The sequence below is a fragment of the Mustela erminea genome, chromosome 11 (assembly GCF_009829155.1).
Source record: "Mustela erminea isolate mMusErm1 chromosome 11, mMusErm1.Pri, whole genome shotgun sequence".
NCBI lineage: Eukaryota > Metazoa > Chordata > Mammalia > Carnivora > Mustelidae > Mustela > Mustela erminea.
The window spans coordinates 48,502,530-48,517,246 of record NC_045624.1 but is presented as its reverse complement, the minus strand read 5'-3'; the positions used below and the strand labels follow the sequence as shown (position 1 = coordinate 48,517,246).

The 14,717-nt window shown below is 56.9% G+C and overlaps 2 protein-coding genes and 1 long non-coding RNA gene across 3 annotated transcripts; 1 reads left to right on the top strand and 2 right to left on the bottom strand.

The window, feature by feature from the left end:
* Window positions 1–1,915: 1,915 nt before the first annotated feature.
* On the bottom strand, window positions 1,916–6,537 carry HOXA9 (homeobox A9). Its single transcript, XM_032305443.1, has 2 exons — window positions 4,415–6,537; window positions 1,916–3,330 (listed from the first exon to the last, which is right to left on the bottom strand). The coding sequence occupies exons 1-2, from the start codon at window positions 4,989–4,991 to the stop codon at window positions 3,092–3,094; spliced, it is 816 nt and encodes a 271-aa protein (XP_032161334.1). The 5' UTR covers window positions 4,992–6,537; the 3' UTR covers window positions 1,916–3,091.
* A 1,413-nt stretch (window positions 6,538–7,950) lies between these two features.
* Window positions 7,951–10,535, top strand: LOC116569298. Its single transcript, XR_004276965.1, has 3 exons — window positions 7,951–9,373; window positions 9,961–10,094; window positions 10,460–10,535. It is a non-coding gene; the product is annotated as an uncharacterized LOC116569298 (long non-coding RNA).
* HOXA10 (homeobox A10) lies at window positions 10,227–14,068 on the bottom strand. The gene is made up of 2 exons (XM_032305441.1): window positions 13,019–14,068; window positions 10,227–11,809 (listed from the first exon to the last, which is right to left on the bottom strand). Exons 1-2 carry the CDS (start codon window positions 13,980–13,982, stop codon window positions 11,535–11,537), a joined length of 1,239 nt encoding a protein of 412 aa, XP_032161332.1. The 5' UTR covers window positions 13,983–14,068; the 3' UTR covers window positions 10,227–11,534.
* Window positions 14,069–14,717: the final 649 nt, after the last annotated feature.

The window sequence follows — 14,717 nt, the reverse complement described above, 5'->3', positions numbered from 1 at the left end:
TATTCGAGGCGGCCGGGTCCCGGGGTCCTGGCTCCCCTGCGGGTGCTGGCTTACCGGCCCCGTACCGGGGCGCAGCGTTAGGGAGCACCCCCTCCCCCGTCTGCCGCAGGACCCTTGACCAACGTAGGCGCCCTCTGCACCCCCTCCGGGGGGTCACCAAGTCCCGGGGCTGTAGGCCTTAGTCCTTGTTTGTCCGCTGGTCAGCCGAGTTCTCCGAGCGTCGCGCTGCCCCAAGGCTTGTCGCGGCCTGGGAACGGTGACCCTAGAGTCACGCCCGCGCCTGGAGCTACAGCCCCGCAGCCGCCGGACGGCTGCAACCACGCAGCGCTAGGCCTCCGGAACCGGGGAGAGGAAAGCGGGCGGGAGCGATGCAGGTCGGGCGAGCACCACCGCTTGCTTGTTTCCCAGCGAGGTTTCCGGCCCGGCCTGAGCAGCAAAGAAAATATACGACCGCAGTTCATTCAAATCTGGGGCTCCCATTCGAGAAAGGCTAGCGTCAAGTCGACATCTTAGGAACTTCCCAGGGTTGCGGCGGCGGGAGATGGCGGCCTGGGCGCCACTTGCGTGGAGCCATACTGCCATCTGCTGGCAGAATCTCTGCACTGCAGCCCCCCGCTCCCTGAACTTCGTCAGCCGCCCGGGCTGGCCCCGCGCCCCGCTCCCAAAGCTGGGCCAGAGTCGCGTCCCTGGGGGGTGTGCGTGGAGCCCGGAATCTACGCTGCCGAGAGCGCAGTGCCCATAAAAGAGTTGTTTCCGCAGCCGCTTTATCGGTGCAGACAGAGCAAACAAATGAAAGGGCTTTGGTGGAAAATCTTAATTGGGGCTGGACAGTTGTAAACTCATTAAGGGCCGAATTCCAGACAGTTCGCAGACCCGGCCTTTATGGCACACCCTTACTGCCCATTCTTTGAAGTTCCTTCTGTCTGCAACAACAGAGGGCGTCCCAACCTGGCGGCGGGATGGGGGTGGGGGTGGGGGTAAGGGGAAGACCCATCCCCGGGCGTCCTGGTTCCCCCTTTAGGCATCGGAACTCAGGTAACTTTCCAGCAGTCTCGGGGTGGTGGGGGGAGGGCGTGGCGAGCGAGAAAAGAAAAGGGGGGAGATTAGGCTGAACCCTCTGGCCACATCTATAAGGCGCTTGGGCCTCCGAAGTTGTGGCCGTTCCCCCCGCAGCCCTTTACACCCCATAAACGGCAACAGCCCTCATTTGCTTTTATGGCGCTTCCAGCTCGCCGGCTGCCTAGGCCCTGCCTCTGCCAGGAGGGGTGTTCAGGAGGGGAGTGCGGTACAGAACCCAGAATCTCCTGGGTCCTGACAGGACGCTGAGGTGCGGGGGCGCAAGACTTCAGTCCCGTGAGAGTCCCCAGATGTCCTTCCTGGCGGCCGCGTCGGGGCAGCAGGGCTCGTTTCCCTCCTTGGAGACTCCTCGGGAAGCTGGTCCTTCGACTCCCCGTCGCTCCTGCCCTCACACTCCCCGCCCCATGCCAGGGGAAGGCCTCGAGGATCTCAATGGACCCGGCTTCGGGAAATATCTCTGGGCGCCAAGATGAAAGGGTGGCCTTTCGCTGCTACTGGCCAGCGGGACCTGAGACCCCAGCGCGGCTCCTCGGAGGCCTCTCGGCCTCCCCGCAAATGGGACAGGTCAAAGCCGGGAGCGAGGCCTCGCCGCCCCTCGTTGCCCAGCCTGGCTCCGTTGCTTGCGCCGCCAGGCAGCCGGCGGGAGTGGGAGCGCGGCTGGCTGCCGCTGGTCCGCGATCCGAGAGCCCGCCGGCGGTGAAACGGAGAAATCAAGATTCTGCCTCCTCCCCCCAGGCCCGGCCCCCACCCAGAGACACTACCCACGCTCCCCTATCCCAGAGAAAAAGGTGCAAAGAGCTGACCCGCAATAAATAGAAAAGAATCAATATATTTTATTTGCCAAAAAGTTAAATATCATCTCAACACAACATTTGGTCAGTAGGCCTTGAGGTAACTATTGCAAAATATACAGTGTATGTCCAGCCGGATGGAAACCCCAGATTCATCAAGGATACAAATCTACAGTAGCCCAGTGGCGGTTTCATAGTGTATAATTTATTATCAATAAAATTACCTCCATTACAATAAGCATTCATTTTTCCCCCGATTAAAATTAAATGTAAACCATAGGTAGTAACCTTCTGCACATATGTATAGCTCCGAATTTCCTCAATGTTCATCCGGTGCAAAAACAATATTCAAGCTTGTCTGATTACTTTTTTCTTTAATATATGGATTATAGATACAATGAACAAGACAGGTTTATAGAACGGGTAGAGACGAAAATGCCCACATTTCCAAAGAGGAGGAAACCATGAATTTATGCATCCTGGAGAACACTTTCTTTCTTTTAAAATTTTATTTCACTGGGAAATCCTTACAGCTCGTTTACAAACCAAGGTGAACAGCCTAGGCATACAGAAGACATGTTTCATACAGAGCTATACTCTACGCAACTATTTTTCTCCCCTAGCAACAACCTGAGTTGAAATTGAATTCTAAGCGCTCACAATCACAACGGGTGCATCACCCAGCACAGAAGTTTGAGTCACAAAACATAATTACCACAATAAAACACAGTGTTCAAGTATCTGGGCAGATCGCTCTGCCGCACAAAGAGCAAATTAAATTAACTACACAGACTAAAAACTATACAGCCCGCCATCAACAGTTGTGCATTATAAAAAGGTAGTATTTTTTTTGTTGTTGTTGTTGTTTGTTTCTTTGAAGTCAGGAACAGGTAGATTTTTTCTAAAAAATATATACAAGCTAGCACACACAGGCATCAGCGAAAATGTCCCCCCCACACACACCATTTTTTTGTTTGTTTCCGTCTTACAGAAAATGGAAAGCTTACAATACCTCCTCCATCAAAGCGGCAGGCTGGGGGGCGGGGGGAAGCCAGCCTTAGCCCGGCTTGCCAGGGGGAGATGAGGCCTGGAGTTTAGAGCCGCTTTGTGCGGGATGGTTGGGGTGGTGGACGCTGGGGTCGAATAGGGGCGGGAGAGGGATCAGGCAGTCCTTTCTCTTTCTCCCTAGCTCGCTCTCTCTTTTCTAAATGAACTCAGTTGAATCACTCATCTTTTGCCCGGTCCTTGTTGATTTTCTTCATTTTCATCCTGCGGTTCTGGAACCAGATCTTGACCTGCCGCTCGGTGAGGTTGAGCAGCCGGGCCACCTCGTACCTGCGGTCCCTGGTGAGGTACATGTTGAACAGAAACTCCTTCTCCAGCTCCAGGGTTTGATGCTTGGTGTAGGGGCAGCGCTTCTTCCTCGTGGAGCGCGCGTGGAGCCAGTTGGCTGCCGGGTTGCCTGTGAAGGAGACAGACAGGGGATTTAGAAAGAGGAGAAGCACCTACGTCCCCCCTCCACTGGGGGCTGGGGAACCTCCTAGGGTCTTCGGCCAAAGTGCAGGACGCTGCTGAATCGGTGAGGGAAAGGCTGTAGAACCCGTACACAATGGAATCGTGGCAGACAGACGGAGGAACGGAACGGTCACTTACAATTGCACGCAGTAAAACCTCGGCTTTCCCCTCCCTTTATGAGACCCTCCTCTCTCCTCTGTCCTCCTGTCCTTTTCCTCTCTTTCTTTCCACTCTCTGTACACTGTACAAGGATGGAAATTTAGAAATAGATCCTCTTCTTGCCAGGCAGGGGGACAGCACGCTGCCCTGTGTTCCTGTAACGTTAATACTCTCTTCTCCCCCGCACTAACACACACACTCTCTCTCTCTCTGTATCCTCCCTTCCCCACCTTTCCTTCTACTTTCCCCTTTCCTTCTTTGACTCCCTGGAAGGCCATCAGAGCCGGGTAGCCGGCATGGCGCCCCTAGGCACCCCAAGGATGTTGATCACTTCTCCAGTTTATGTGAATAATCTGGCATGGGGACCGCCGTGGCCAGGTCGCCTACAGCCTCATCTTGGGCAGGATATACGCCGCCACTGGCTGAAGGCAAGAAGTGGAGGGGATCGGCCGTCTTCTTCAATGTCTAGGCTGCAGTTGCTGCCGCCGCTCCAGGCTCCAGGACAGTCTAGCCGCACAAAAGATTCTCTCTGCCGAGCTGCTTTCGAAGAACGGCCCAAAGTACTGCTGTCCTGGTACCGGACAGCCAGGGAGAGGGGCGGCTGGTCTTGGCTTGGCCGGCAGCGCCTGCCCCGCCCCCTCTCTCTCGGCAGCAGCCGCCTCCCCTCCCCCTGAACCCGGCAGCCAGCTTGTCACTGCTCTCTGGAATTGGGGCCCCATCCGAGGCATCCTAAACAGCAACTTCTGGTTCCCGGCCCCTGCTCAAGAGGCTCGCAGCGCAGGCGAAGCAGGCTCAAGAGAAAGCTGAAGGGCTGGCAGATCCTGGTGGCCGGCGTGGAGGCGGCGGCCGGTCTGAAGGGAGGAGACACTTACTGGGATCGATGGGGGGCTTGTCTCCGCCGCTCTCATTCTCAGCATTGTTTTCGGAGAAGGCGCCTTCACTGGGCTGTTTTTCTCTATCAACTGGAGGAGAACCACAAGCATAGTCAGTCAGGGACAAAGTGTGAGTGTCAAGCGTGGGACAGTCACCCCTTCTGGCGGACAGTGGTTCAGGTTTAATGCCGTAAGGCCGGCTGGAGGGCAAGCCCGCGAAGGAGAGCGCGCCGGGCGTGGGCTCCAGCCAGGAGCGCATGTACCTGCCGTCCGGGGCCGCCGCCGCCACGGGCGCCTGGGGGTGCACGTAAGGGTGGTGATGGTGGTGATACACCGCGGCGGGCACCGCGTTGGCGCCCGCCGCGTGCACCGGGTTCCACGAGGCGCCGAACACCGCCGCCTTGGACTGGAAGCTGCACGGGCTGAAGTCGGGGTGTTCCGCCAGCGCGGTGGCCTGCCGGGGAGGCTGACCCAGGGCCCCCGGCGCGTAGCGGCCCGCGCCCAGCTCGTCCGCGGCCTCGGCGCCCAGCAGGAACGAGTCCACGTAGTAGTTGCCCAGGGCCCCGGTGGTGGCCATCGCTGTGCCCGGTGCCTGGCCGGTCGGCCCGACCCGCGGAAATTATGAAACTGCAGATTTCATGTAACAACTTGGTGGCACCAGGGGGGGAAGTACAGTCACCTAATAAGTTGCCGGCGCCCGCGCCCCCATTGGCCGCGCGCGTCACGTGCCCGCCCGGCAGAACAATAACGCGTAAATCACTCCGCACGCTATTAATGGCCCGGTGTTTTGCAGTCATAATTTTTATAGCAAAAGCCATATGTTTTTATGCAAAGGGATCGCGGCGCTCCACGATCGGGTTTGCTTTAATTGTGGCCAACGAAGATTAAAAGATCAAATCTGGCCTTGCCTCTGGACTCCCTCCCCTCCCACCGCCGCCACCAGACACACACTTCTTAAGCGGACTATTTTATATCACAATTAATCACGCCATCAGCGAGGCGCGGGTCCCGCGTGCGAGTGCGGCCGGTGGAGCCCCTCACATAAAATTAGACAATAATTGAAGCCATAAAAAAGCAGCCAAATCGCATTCTCGCTCTACTGTATTTAAATCTATATTTATGATATTTCATAAGGAGTGATTGTTTCAGAAGCCACACAGGCTGGTGGGAAGTCGGGAACGACCAACAGATTCGTTTGCTTCGCCGTGGTTCCCGGCTGTAAAAATTTACGAGGACTGGGAAAGGTTAAATTAGACCGTTGGGTTGGGTTGGCGAGCTCCCTGTAAATAATTCCTGTCGTCCCCGGAGATGCGAGTTTACCCCCGGGCCGGCCGGGAAAAAGTCAAATTCAACGCAGCATCCGTCCCAAAGGGAGCCACCACCGGCCCCTGTCCGAGCGCGCTGGGCACGGACAGGCTTCCCAGAGGGCACCGCCTATTGTGGGGCCCCGAGATCTGCCCGCTTTGGATCCCAGGGAGTCCGGGAAGCTGGCTCCCAGCGTTGCCGCTGCACCTCCAGCGAGCGCCCCACCGAGGAGCAGCCGGCTGTCCCTGAGTCGAGAGGCTTGAGGGCCTGGTTGTGCCGCAGGTTCGGTTCCGACCCCCCGCACACGCGCCCCCCCGCCCCAGCCCTACAGCCCTACGGTCCTCAGCCAGGAATCGCGACACCCAGGAGAATGCAGCAGGCCACCCAGCGCCGTGCCCCGACCTCGGAGGCCCTCACGCTGAGCTCGGTGAGCTTTGTCGCGCTCCCCAAACCCGAGCTGCGGAAAAAAAAAAAAAAAACACGAGGCAGCCTCCGTGGAAGGCGAGATCGGCTCGCCAGAAGGGAGTCCCGCGGAAGAGACCGCGCGCGGCTCCAGGGGCTGGGAGGCCCGCGCCAAGAGCCTCTGGCCTCGGGGCCCAGTATGAGTTCTTCAGGGCTCCTTCCTTCCTTTCTTTCCGGCCACCGCCCTGGGCCCCGCCTCGGTTTTCACCAGGCCGGATAGCTCAACAAGGTTACAAGGCCCAAAGCTCGCGACCGCCGCTCAAGTCCAGGGCTAGAAATTAAAACCGGGAGGGGCACAGGGCACGGGGCTTTGACTTTAATCCTATTCCTTGGCTTGGCCACATGGAGGAAGGTATTTCTTACCCCTTTTCGAGTCTTCCAGGGTTAAATGAAAAGGCCTCGCGGCCACTGTTGGAAGAAAAAAACCCACCCCAAATCCGAACGGAAAGCAGCGACTCCTAAAAACGGGGTAATTAAATTCACGTGTGAACACTGTGCCTGCAAGAGTGTGTTTCTCATTAGCCCACTTCCCTGGCGGCGAGGGCGGGCGGCGAGGAAGCGTCCATCTCTTTTTCTGGCTTCATCCTAGCCAACAGTTCCAGAAATCCACCCCCAAACCCTGATACATCCCTATCCCTGACGGGGACCCTCAAGTGCCGGGCTCTCCCCGAGAGCGAGGCTGCGAAGCCTGGCGGAGACCAGCCGGGTTCCCCTTTATCCGCTCTCGCCGGAAGAGGGAAGTGGCCGACACAGTGAACTCCCGACGTGGCTGGTCCTGGTCGCCTTAGCCTCCTCCCCCATAATATTTTCCTTTCCCAGTAAATTCCTCTGCCTTATCCCCACCCCCATCGCATCCCGGCTGTGTCCCAAATATTGGGCAGTTCGCGGTGCCTCTGAGATTTTCATTAAGAAGTACTAACTCAGGAGGAGACCTGGCTCTTCATTGTAATTGTCTGAGAACAGGCTGGACTGGCCTATTTGCAATTCAACTTTTTTGCTCAGAGAAGCCTTGAATTAGTATTAGTATTTTTTTCTTTTTGAATGAAAAGGCTGTTTAAATAACCTTAGCCCTCCAGAATAGGACAGACACTACATAATTAGCAGGCCCTGAATGTTAAGCAGGCCTTACTGGTGCCTAAGAGCGGAGAAAAATCAGGAAAACCTAACTGGACCCCTTTTCTGCCCAAAGATTTGGGGAGAAAGGAGTCAAGCTTTTGAATCAGATTTTATTTTGGAAATGAAAGGGACTGTGTGTGTATATTAAAAAAAATAGATGTAATTACAAACTGCCCCTTTTGCCTGAGAGTTCTAAAACCTTGGCCTCCAAAATAAATCCAGTTCTCTGGTCTGGAAAATGGCTCAGAGGAGTTGAGGGGAGAGCCGTGTGCTGGCCTTTCAGATAACAGGACCGCAGGCAGAGCGATGGAAACAGTTCCAGGGCTGGAGACAGAGCTGGGAAGGGAAGCCCAGCTTGGTGGGCATGAGTCTGAAGGCTCTGCGTGTGTGTGTGTCTGTGTGTGTGTGTGTGTGTGTGTGTGTGTTTGGGAGGCAGGGAGGGATGAAAGTTGTTTTCAGTTTGGTAGCAAGAATGGTTCTTCTGGCTTCCAACAGCGGACTACAACTTGGAATGAGGGCTCAAGTTTGTAATACAATGGTTGTGGAATTTAAGATTCTTTCCCCCTATTATATTTGAAACAGACTGGAGCTGGAAGGGTCCCTTTCTCCAGTACCCATTGGCACAAGGATGCCATTTCTAACAGACTCTGAACCTGATAGAGGCTACGGGCAAACAAGCAACCGTTCTTTGCCCTAGCGCTGCTCCCCTGCCCCGCGGTTAAAGCCAGAGTTGGGACCAGCAGGCCGGAGGAAAGCGGAGGAAGCTTCTAGGCGGGATTCCCTGCGTGGCCAGGCTCTATATAGAGCCTGGCTGGGCCTCAGCCCAGGTCCCAGCCTCAGGTGCCCAGTGAGGCCAGCAAAGGCCTCCTTGCCCTCTGTGTGGGCACACAAAAACGGCGCGAAGGCCCCCTAATCGGATCTCATAAGCTCTGGTTGCCGACCCGCGGAGTAAGAACGCAAGGCCGCCGCCATCCGGTCGTGATCATAACCGAGGCCTTGTCTGCAGCGGCACACCAGGCCCAGATCCACAGCCCCCGACAGCTGTGCCACGCGAGCCCTTCCTTGGCAGATTCCGACCACAACTTGAGCACGCAGAAAAAATAAATAAATAAATAAGAACCCCGTCCCAGGCTCTCCCAAGCCAGCCCTGGGTCCCTCCCGGAGGAAGAGATAGGAGGACAGGAAGTGGAGATAGAAAACTGGGCACAGAGAGACCCAAGATGAAAGACAAATGAACGGAAGGAAAGAAAGAAGGAAGAAGTAAAGGTAAGGATAAAGAAAAAGAAGAAAGAGGAAGAACGGAGGGAAGAAAAGAAGGAAGCAGAGTCAAAGGCGACTCCTGAGAGCAGAGGGCGGCTTACAGAGAGAAGGGTAAGTGACAAGGCCAGGATCCCAGCCCCTTTCCAGCCTGTCCCTCCTAGTTTAGCCTGAGTCTCTCAAGGGGATCTTCCCTGATCTTCTACCCTGGATTAGGGCTGGTTGTGTCCCAGCCTTGCAGGAGAATGGCCTGGAGTCGGGGGAGGCCCAGAATGGGAACGCGTGCCCCTGACCTTGAATGGCTCCGGGCCCAGAATTCCTACCACGCCCCTGGCGTCCGCCGAGGAGCAGCTAACCTGATCGTACCTGCTCGAGGCCAGGTGGGGATGGGGATTGCGGCCAACAGCTTGGCAAAGCGCTGAGAAGGAGGCAGGGACGAGGCTCCTGCGCGGGAAAAGCCGAGGTTGCCACCGCAGGCCTGGCACGACCAGGGCCCGGATGCCCCGCCCGGCCCGGCCCCCGCGCGCACAGGTACCTGGAGACGATTTCAACTGAAGTAATGAAGGCAGTGTCGTGCTGTCGAGAGAAAGGTGGATCCCAACAACAGGAAACTACCTAAATCACCGACCAGTTCTGGTGCTGCCAGCGCGGGGCTGCCTCGCCCGCCGCCGCCGCCGCCGCCGCCGCCGCCACCGCCGCAGCCAAGGGAGAACCCTGCGATCGCGCCCGGCCCGGCCCCTTGCCAACCTGCGCCCGCGCTGCCAGTGTGTGTTCCCCGCTGCCGCTAAGGCATCGAGGCGGGAGAAGCCACCGGCCCCGGTAAGGTAAACCTGGGAGAGAGGGGGGAAAGAAGGTAAAGGAGAGAGAGGAAAATGGAAGGAGAGGGAAAAGCGAGAAGAAAGGAGAGGAAGCAGTGTGCGTGCTGGTTTCCCAAATCCCGCTTCTCGGCGAGCCGGCGCCAAGCGGCGGCGACCCTGAGCGACTCGAAAGCGCCAGGGACGGCCCCGAGCCCGGCTCCCAGTCTGGTCTCGGCCTCCGGCGCTCACTCCCCGCGGCTCGCTCTCCCCCTCTCTCCCTCCCAGCCAGCCAGCCAGCCGGGGCGCGCGCTCCCGCGCCCCCTCCCCCTGCCGTCGCCCTCCCCCCCACCTCCCGCGAGCAGGAAACGCGTGGCCCCGCGGAGGGTGACCAGGTGGGGGAGGCCGTGCTGGGGGAGGGGGTCTTGCAGCCCGCAGCAGTCTACCTAACTGCTGCCGCGGACGCTAGTGACGCGCTCTGGGCCCAGCCTGCTCCCCGGATTCCTAGGCTGGGGGTCATCTAAGACCAGGGGACCCGCAAAACAACCGGCGTCTGCGAGCCTCCCTGGGGCTCCCGAAAGAAATCCTGTTTGGCTTCCTCTGTCTATGCAGCTCCCCTCTCAACTGAAACCACTGGTCCAAGACAGCCACAATCCAGATATACTAGCAAGTCATAAAACTGAACAAAAGCCGACAAACCTTACGGCACCAGGGCTATAGGGTCCAGACAAATTACGACCGTCTAGGTAATATTTAAATAGATGCCTAAAGTAATTGCAGGGGGCGCGGGCTAGTCCTCCTGTTGTAAAAGTGGTGAACGGGATAAAGTGGAAGGTGAAGATAAGAAGTAAAAAAAAAAGAAGTAAAATTTAAAAAGCTTCATTCCACAGCTTTTATTCTTCTATAAGAACATAAACATCGTCTTTTTTCCACGCACAGCAGCATTACAATATTAATTTATTCTGATTTAAGATTAGAAGTAAATAGAGCTAGAACTAACATTTATAATAACGATAGAATGCATTTGCATAAAACAAGATTGGCAATTTTTCATAATAATAGACATTTATACAGATTTGTATTTATAATTTTTCTTTTTCTGCACCTACAGGTTTGACCCTTTTATGCATGTAACTTCACAGTATAAAGGAAACCCAAACAATGTCTCCCTTCTCTAGTCTATTCCGCTTGCCCAGCGCTCTTCGGATTCTGTGAATTTTAGGAAGGAAAATATAAAAGAGGAAGAAGAAAAAAGAAAATGAGAAAGAAAACTCTCCACAAGATAGGGAGAATTGTGGTGTGCTTGTCGTGTTACCAGTGGTAACAATTATTTAATGACCAAAAAAAAAAAAACCCCACTAAATCTGCACGCATAAACAAAACTATATTAGATTATTTATCTACAGCCAGAAGGATATGAAAATTCCGAGGTAAGTGAAATAATTTAGTCCCACAATGCAAGACCTTGCACAAACTGGAAGAGAAGTTTCCTTCTCTTGGTTATTCTTTTTTTTTTTTTCCCCCTCCCTTTTAAAGCTGGGATATCTTACAGAGGAAGGAAAGATTACTCCTTATGACTCTCAATTTTCTAATCAGCCAAAGCCAAGCCCTTTTGCCAGCCTGCATGTCCATGCTTGCAAGCCCTTCTTTTTGCCAAGGAAGAGAGAAAGAAAGAAAAAAGAAACCCAGGGGCCTATGTCCCCTGATTAAACACAGCCCAGCACTCCAGGCAGGCAAGCCCGGTGGCGGCTCCTTGCACCATTGACCTCAGGCCAGACACCTCAGCGCCTACAATGGGACCTCGGCCTTCCGGCTAGGTTTGCCCGCCCCCGCAGGAAACCAGCTCCACCGGGAGGACAGGAGCCATTTCCAGCAGATGAACCCCGAGACAGCAAACCAGCCCAGTCACCACTCAACACTTGAGGATAATATTTCTCTCTATAGAAATGCAGCACGATATGGCTTTTTCCCCCAGAAAACAAGTAAACCAGCACAAGCAAACAGACAAAGAAACAAAAAGTCAGAACAAACCAGCCCTGCACAGATGTGACGGCCATCGAGATGGCGAGTGTGGGAGGGAGGAGTGGGACTCCGGCACAGGTGCGAGTTCCTGGGCAGAGGCCGAAGACAGAGGGAGGAAAACGGCTCTCTGGCAGCGGGAAAAATCGGCGTTGCCTGGAGCTTCATCAGGAAAAATTAAAATTGGCTGTGAGCTCCCGGATCCGGTTTTCTCGGTTCATTTTCTTCAGTTTCATCCTGCGATTCTGAAACCAGATTTTAACTTGTCTGTCCGTGAGGTGGACGCTGCGGCTGATCTCTAGGCGCCGCTCTCGAGTAAGGTACATGTTGAACAGAAACTCCTTCTCCAGCTCCAGCGTCTGGTGCTTGGTATAGGGGCAGCGCTTCTTCCTGCCGCTCTTTGCCGTGAGCCAGTTGGCTGCGTTTTCGCCTTTGGAATTGCCTAGCGTTTAAGAGAATAACGAAGGGAAGGTTACATCGGGGTCTCGCCAGGCTGTGCGCAGGGGTGAATCTGGGACTTCTCTGTGATAAGAGGGATGCCCTAAGTCACACAGAGAGAGTTTTGCACACACACATGCACACACACACACCCCTCTTTTAGCTTGCTCAGGAAGAGCAGTGCCTCCAAAGGGTGTGTGCAAAGTGGAGAGGGCCTCCAATCTGCACCTATCCTCCCAGTTTACATTTTCTTCCACTTTTTCCCAAACACCTGTTTTAGCACAAAGCTATCCGGTGCTCGCAGACTGAACGGCCTGGGAGAGCAGGCTTTATATCTTGAACTTAACGCCTTTCAGTGCTTCTCGCCCCAAGGCAGACAAGCATTTCCTGCAGCCCCCAGCCTGGGGGCATGGGTGCTTACTTGGAAGGGAGGCGGGCAGCGTGGAGCTGTCCCATTCCCGTACCCTGATTGCCGAAGGCCCAATGAAGAGAGGAACAAGGACAGAGTTGGGACATGGGGAAGGGACGAAAAACTGATTCGAGGTCAAGGGCCGTCCGTCACGTCTTTCCAGGAGTCAGAGACGTGCAGTCTGGGCGATTCGGAGTTCCAGGGGAAGCGAAATGGCCCCTCTCTGACTCTAAGCTTCAGGGCCCCGGCGACCGGGCCGGATTTGCCTTTTCTTCTCCCCTCAAGGAGGATTCCCGCCCCTCCAGCAACTTTGAAAAAAGCATGGGGGATCGTAAACTCGAACTTCGCCGGTTAATGGGCTTATTTATTGGTGCTGGCGGCTGCTTATTTTGGATGCCTTACAAACATCCGCGCTATCTGCGGGCGAGCCACTTTCCTCCCTCCCCCTCCCCCCGCGTGGGCCGCGCCTCGCAGGCTGGGCCCAGACTACGGCTTAGGGTGCTCTGGGCCACGGAGAAGGGCAAGCGCAAGAGAGGGGCTGCTCGTCCATGCCCTCGCTCCCAATGGGGTGAGCTGAGACCAGAGTGGCGGACGTCTTGGTGTGGGGCGCTAAGCCGGACATGAATTTTTACTGCGTCCCCACGCCCAAATATTAAAAAGCAAGTTCACAAGGTCAGCCTGCCTGCAGCTTGGGCCAAGGCCGGCCGGCCGGCGCTGCGCGGACTCCTGGCTCTCTGCTCTTTCCCTTCTGTGGGTCTGCCTGTCTGCCCGCCTGACTGCGGCCCTTCGGCGCGCCCTGCTTACCCAGGGAGTCCTTCTCGGGCGAGGCTTTGCTGTTCTCGGAAGGGGCTGGGGAGAGCTCCTCTGCGGCCGAGGACGACGCGTGCGCCTCCTCGTCGCCCTGTGAGCCCCCGCCGCCGCCGCAAGTCAGCGTAGGGGGCGGCGGCGAATCGAGGGCTCGCTCTTTCCGGGCTGCATCCGCTGAACCGGAGGCGAGCGCGGGTGGCGGGTCGAAGCCGCGCCCGGGGGGTTGAGCGGGGAACGGGCCGGCGCCGAGCTGTTGCGCGCCGCCGCTGCTGCCGTAACCCTTGGCCGTGCCATAGGCCTGGGAGAGGCGGAAGTAGCCGGGCACTGGCACCCCGCTGGAGGTGCTCAGGACGCAGCCGTCGGGCGGCGGGCCCCGCGGGAAGGGGGCCAGCTCGGCCGTGGCGGTGGAGCCTTTGGGGCATTTGTCCGCCGAGTCGTAGAGGCAGTAGGAGCTCTCCTCTTTGATGTTCTGCGCGAAAGAGCACGAGGTGGCCTGCGGCGGGGGTTGGGGTGGTTGCGGCGGGGGCGGTGGCTGCTGCTGGGGAGGTGGTGGCGGCGGCGGCGGCCCCTCGGGTGGCTCCATCCGGCAGGACCGGGGCGCATCCAGCCACAGGTCTATAGGCGCGGGCGCGTAGCCGTGCGCCCCGGGACCCAGGCCCCCGCTACCGCCGCCGCCGCCCGGCGACGCCGCCTCATTGCGCTTGCCTCCCAGAGCCGGGAAGAGCCCGCAGCTCTGCAGCCCGTAGGGCAGGTCGGTGGCTGGCGGCAGGTAGACCCCGCCGTGGGCGTAGTAGCCGCCGCCGCCACCGCCCCCCGCGCCGCTGCCACCACCGCCAGCCTCGCCTCTGCCCGAGCTGATGAGCGAGTCGACCAAAAAAGAGTTCGCGGCGGGGCTCTCCGAGCATGACATTGTTGTGGGATAATTTGGCGAAGGGAGCAGATAGCCCTTTCTGGCTGACATTTCTTGTGCAAAACATGCTGAATACGATTAGCAATCCCCCCGCACCGCGGCGGGTGCCCACAGCCAATCCTGAGCCAGAGTTTCCGCGCGACCACTCCCAGTTTGGTTTCGTAGTCGCGGGGCTGCTCTCCGAGGGCGCCCTCTGAGCCCACGATTGATATAAATATGTAATCTGTATTGATGGGCCGGGAGACGCACACCCGATACCTCGGCCCAAAGGCCAGGAGCTGTGGGGGCTGCCCCAACGTGGCTAGTGGGGGGCCTGGCCCCTGGGCTAGCCCCGCCCACGCTCGGACGTGAGCTCTCCTGCGGGGTCTGTTTGAAGGGCCCTAGGGCCCCGCGCAGTTAACAAGTGCGGTGTTTATGGTGTGCACCCCGGTCTGCCTTGGGTGCTCCCCATTCTTGTTTCAGAATCAGCCACTAGCCCCCCAGGCACTCTAACCACTAAGAGGACCTGCTGGGACCTCAGGCTCTTCCCTTTCAGCTCGGGACCTGGAACTGTCTCCCAAAAGTGACAGACCAGGCCCTAAGGCCACCAAGACCTTTTAGAGTGTCTGAGATCCAGCGCGCAGTGGAAACTGGCTATTGCCACTTCTTTCTTACGCCCCACATAGAAATTTCCCCCAAATGTAACGCCCTGGCTTCTCAGCCCTCTACTCTTCCTCAGCCAGTCATTGATCCAGTTGGGATCTTGGCTTCTGGTGTGCTCACCTGGCTTGCTTTTTCTGCAGCTCC

Excerpts from the sequence above, each read along its gene's own strand:
- HOXA9 (XM_032305443.1), bottom strand. The coding sequence starts at position 4,991 with ATGGCCACCACCGGGGCCCTGGGCAACTACTACGTGGACTCGTTCCTG. Across the intron at positions 3,331-4,414 it reads CAAGCCCCCCATCGATCCCA|GCAACCCGGCAGCCAACTGG; the intron begins GTAAGTGTCTCC and ends TCTCCTTCACAG.
- HOXA10 (XM_032305441.1), bottom strand. The coding sequence starts at position 13,982 with ATGTCAGCCAGAAAGGGCTATCTGCTCCCTTCGCCAAATTATCCCACA. Across the intron at positions 11,810-13,018 it reads GCCCGAGAAGGACTCCCTGG|GCAATTCCAAAGGCGAAAAC; the intron begins GTAAGCAGGGCG and ends CTTAAACGCTAG.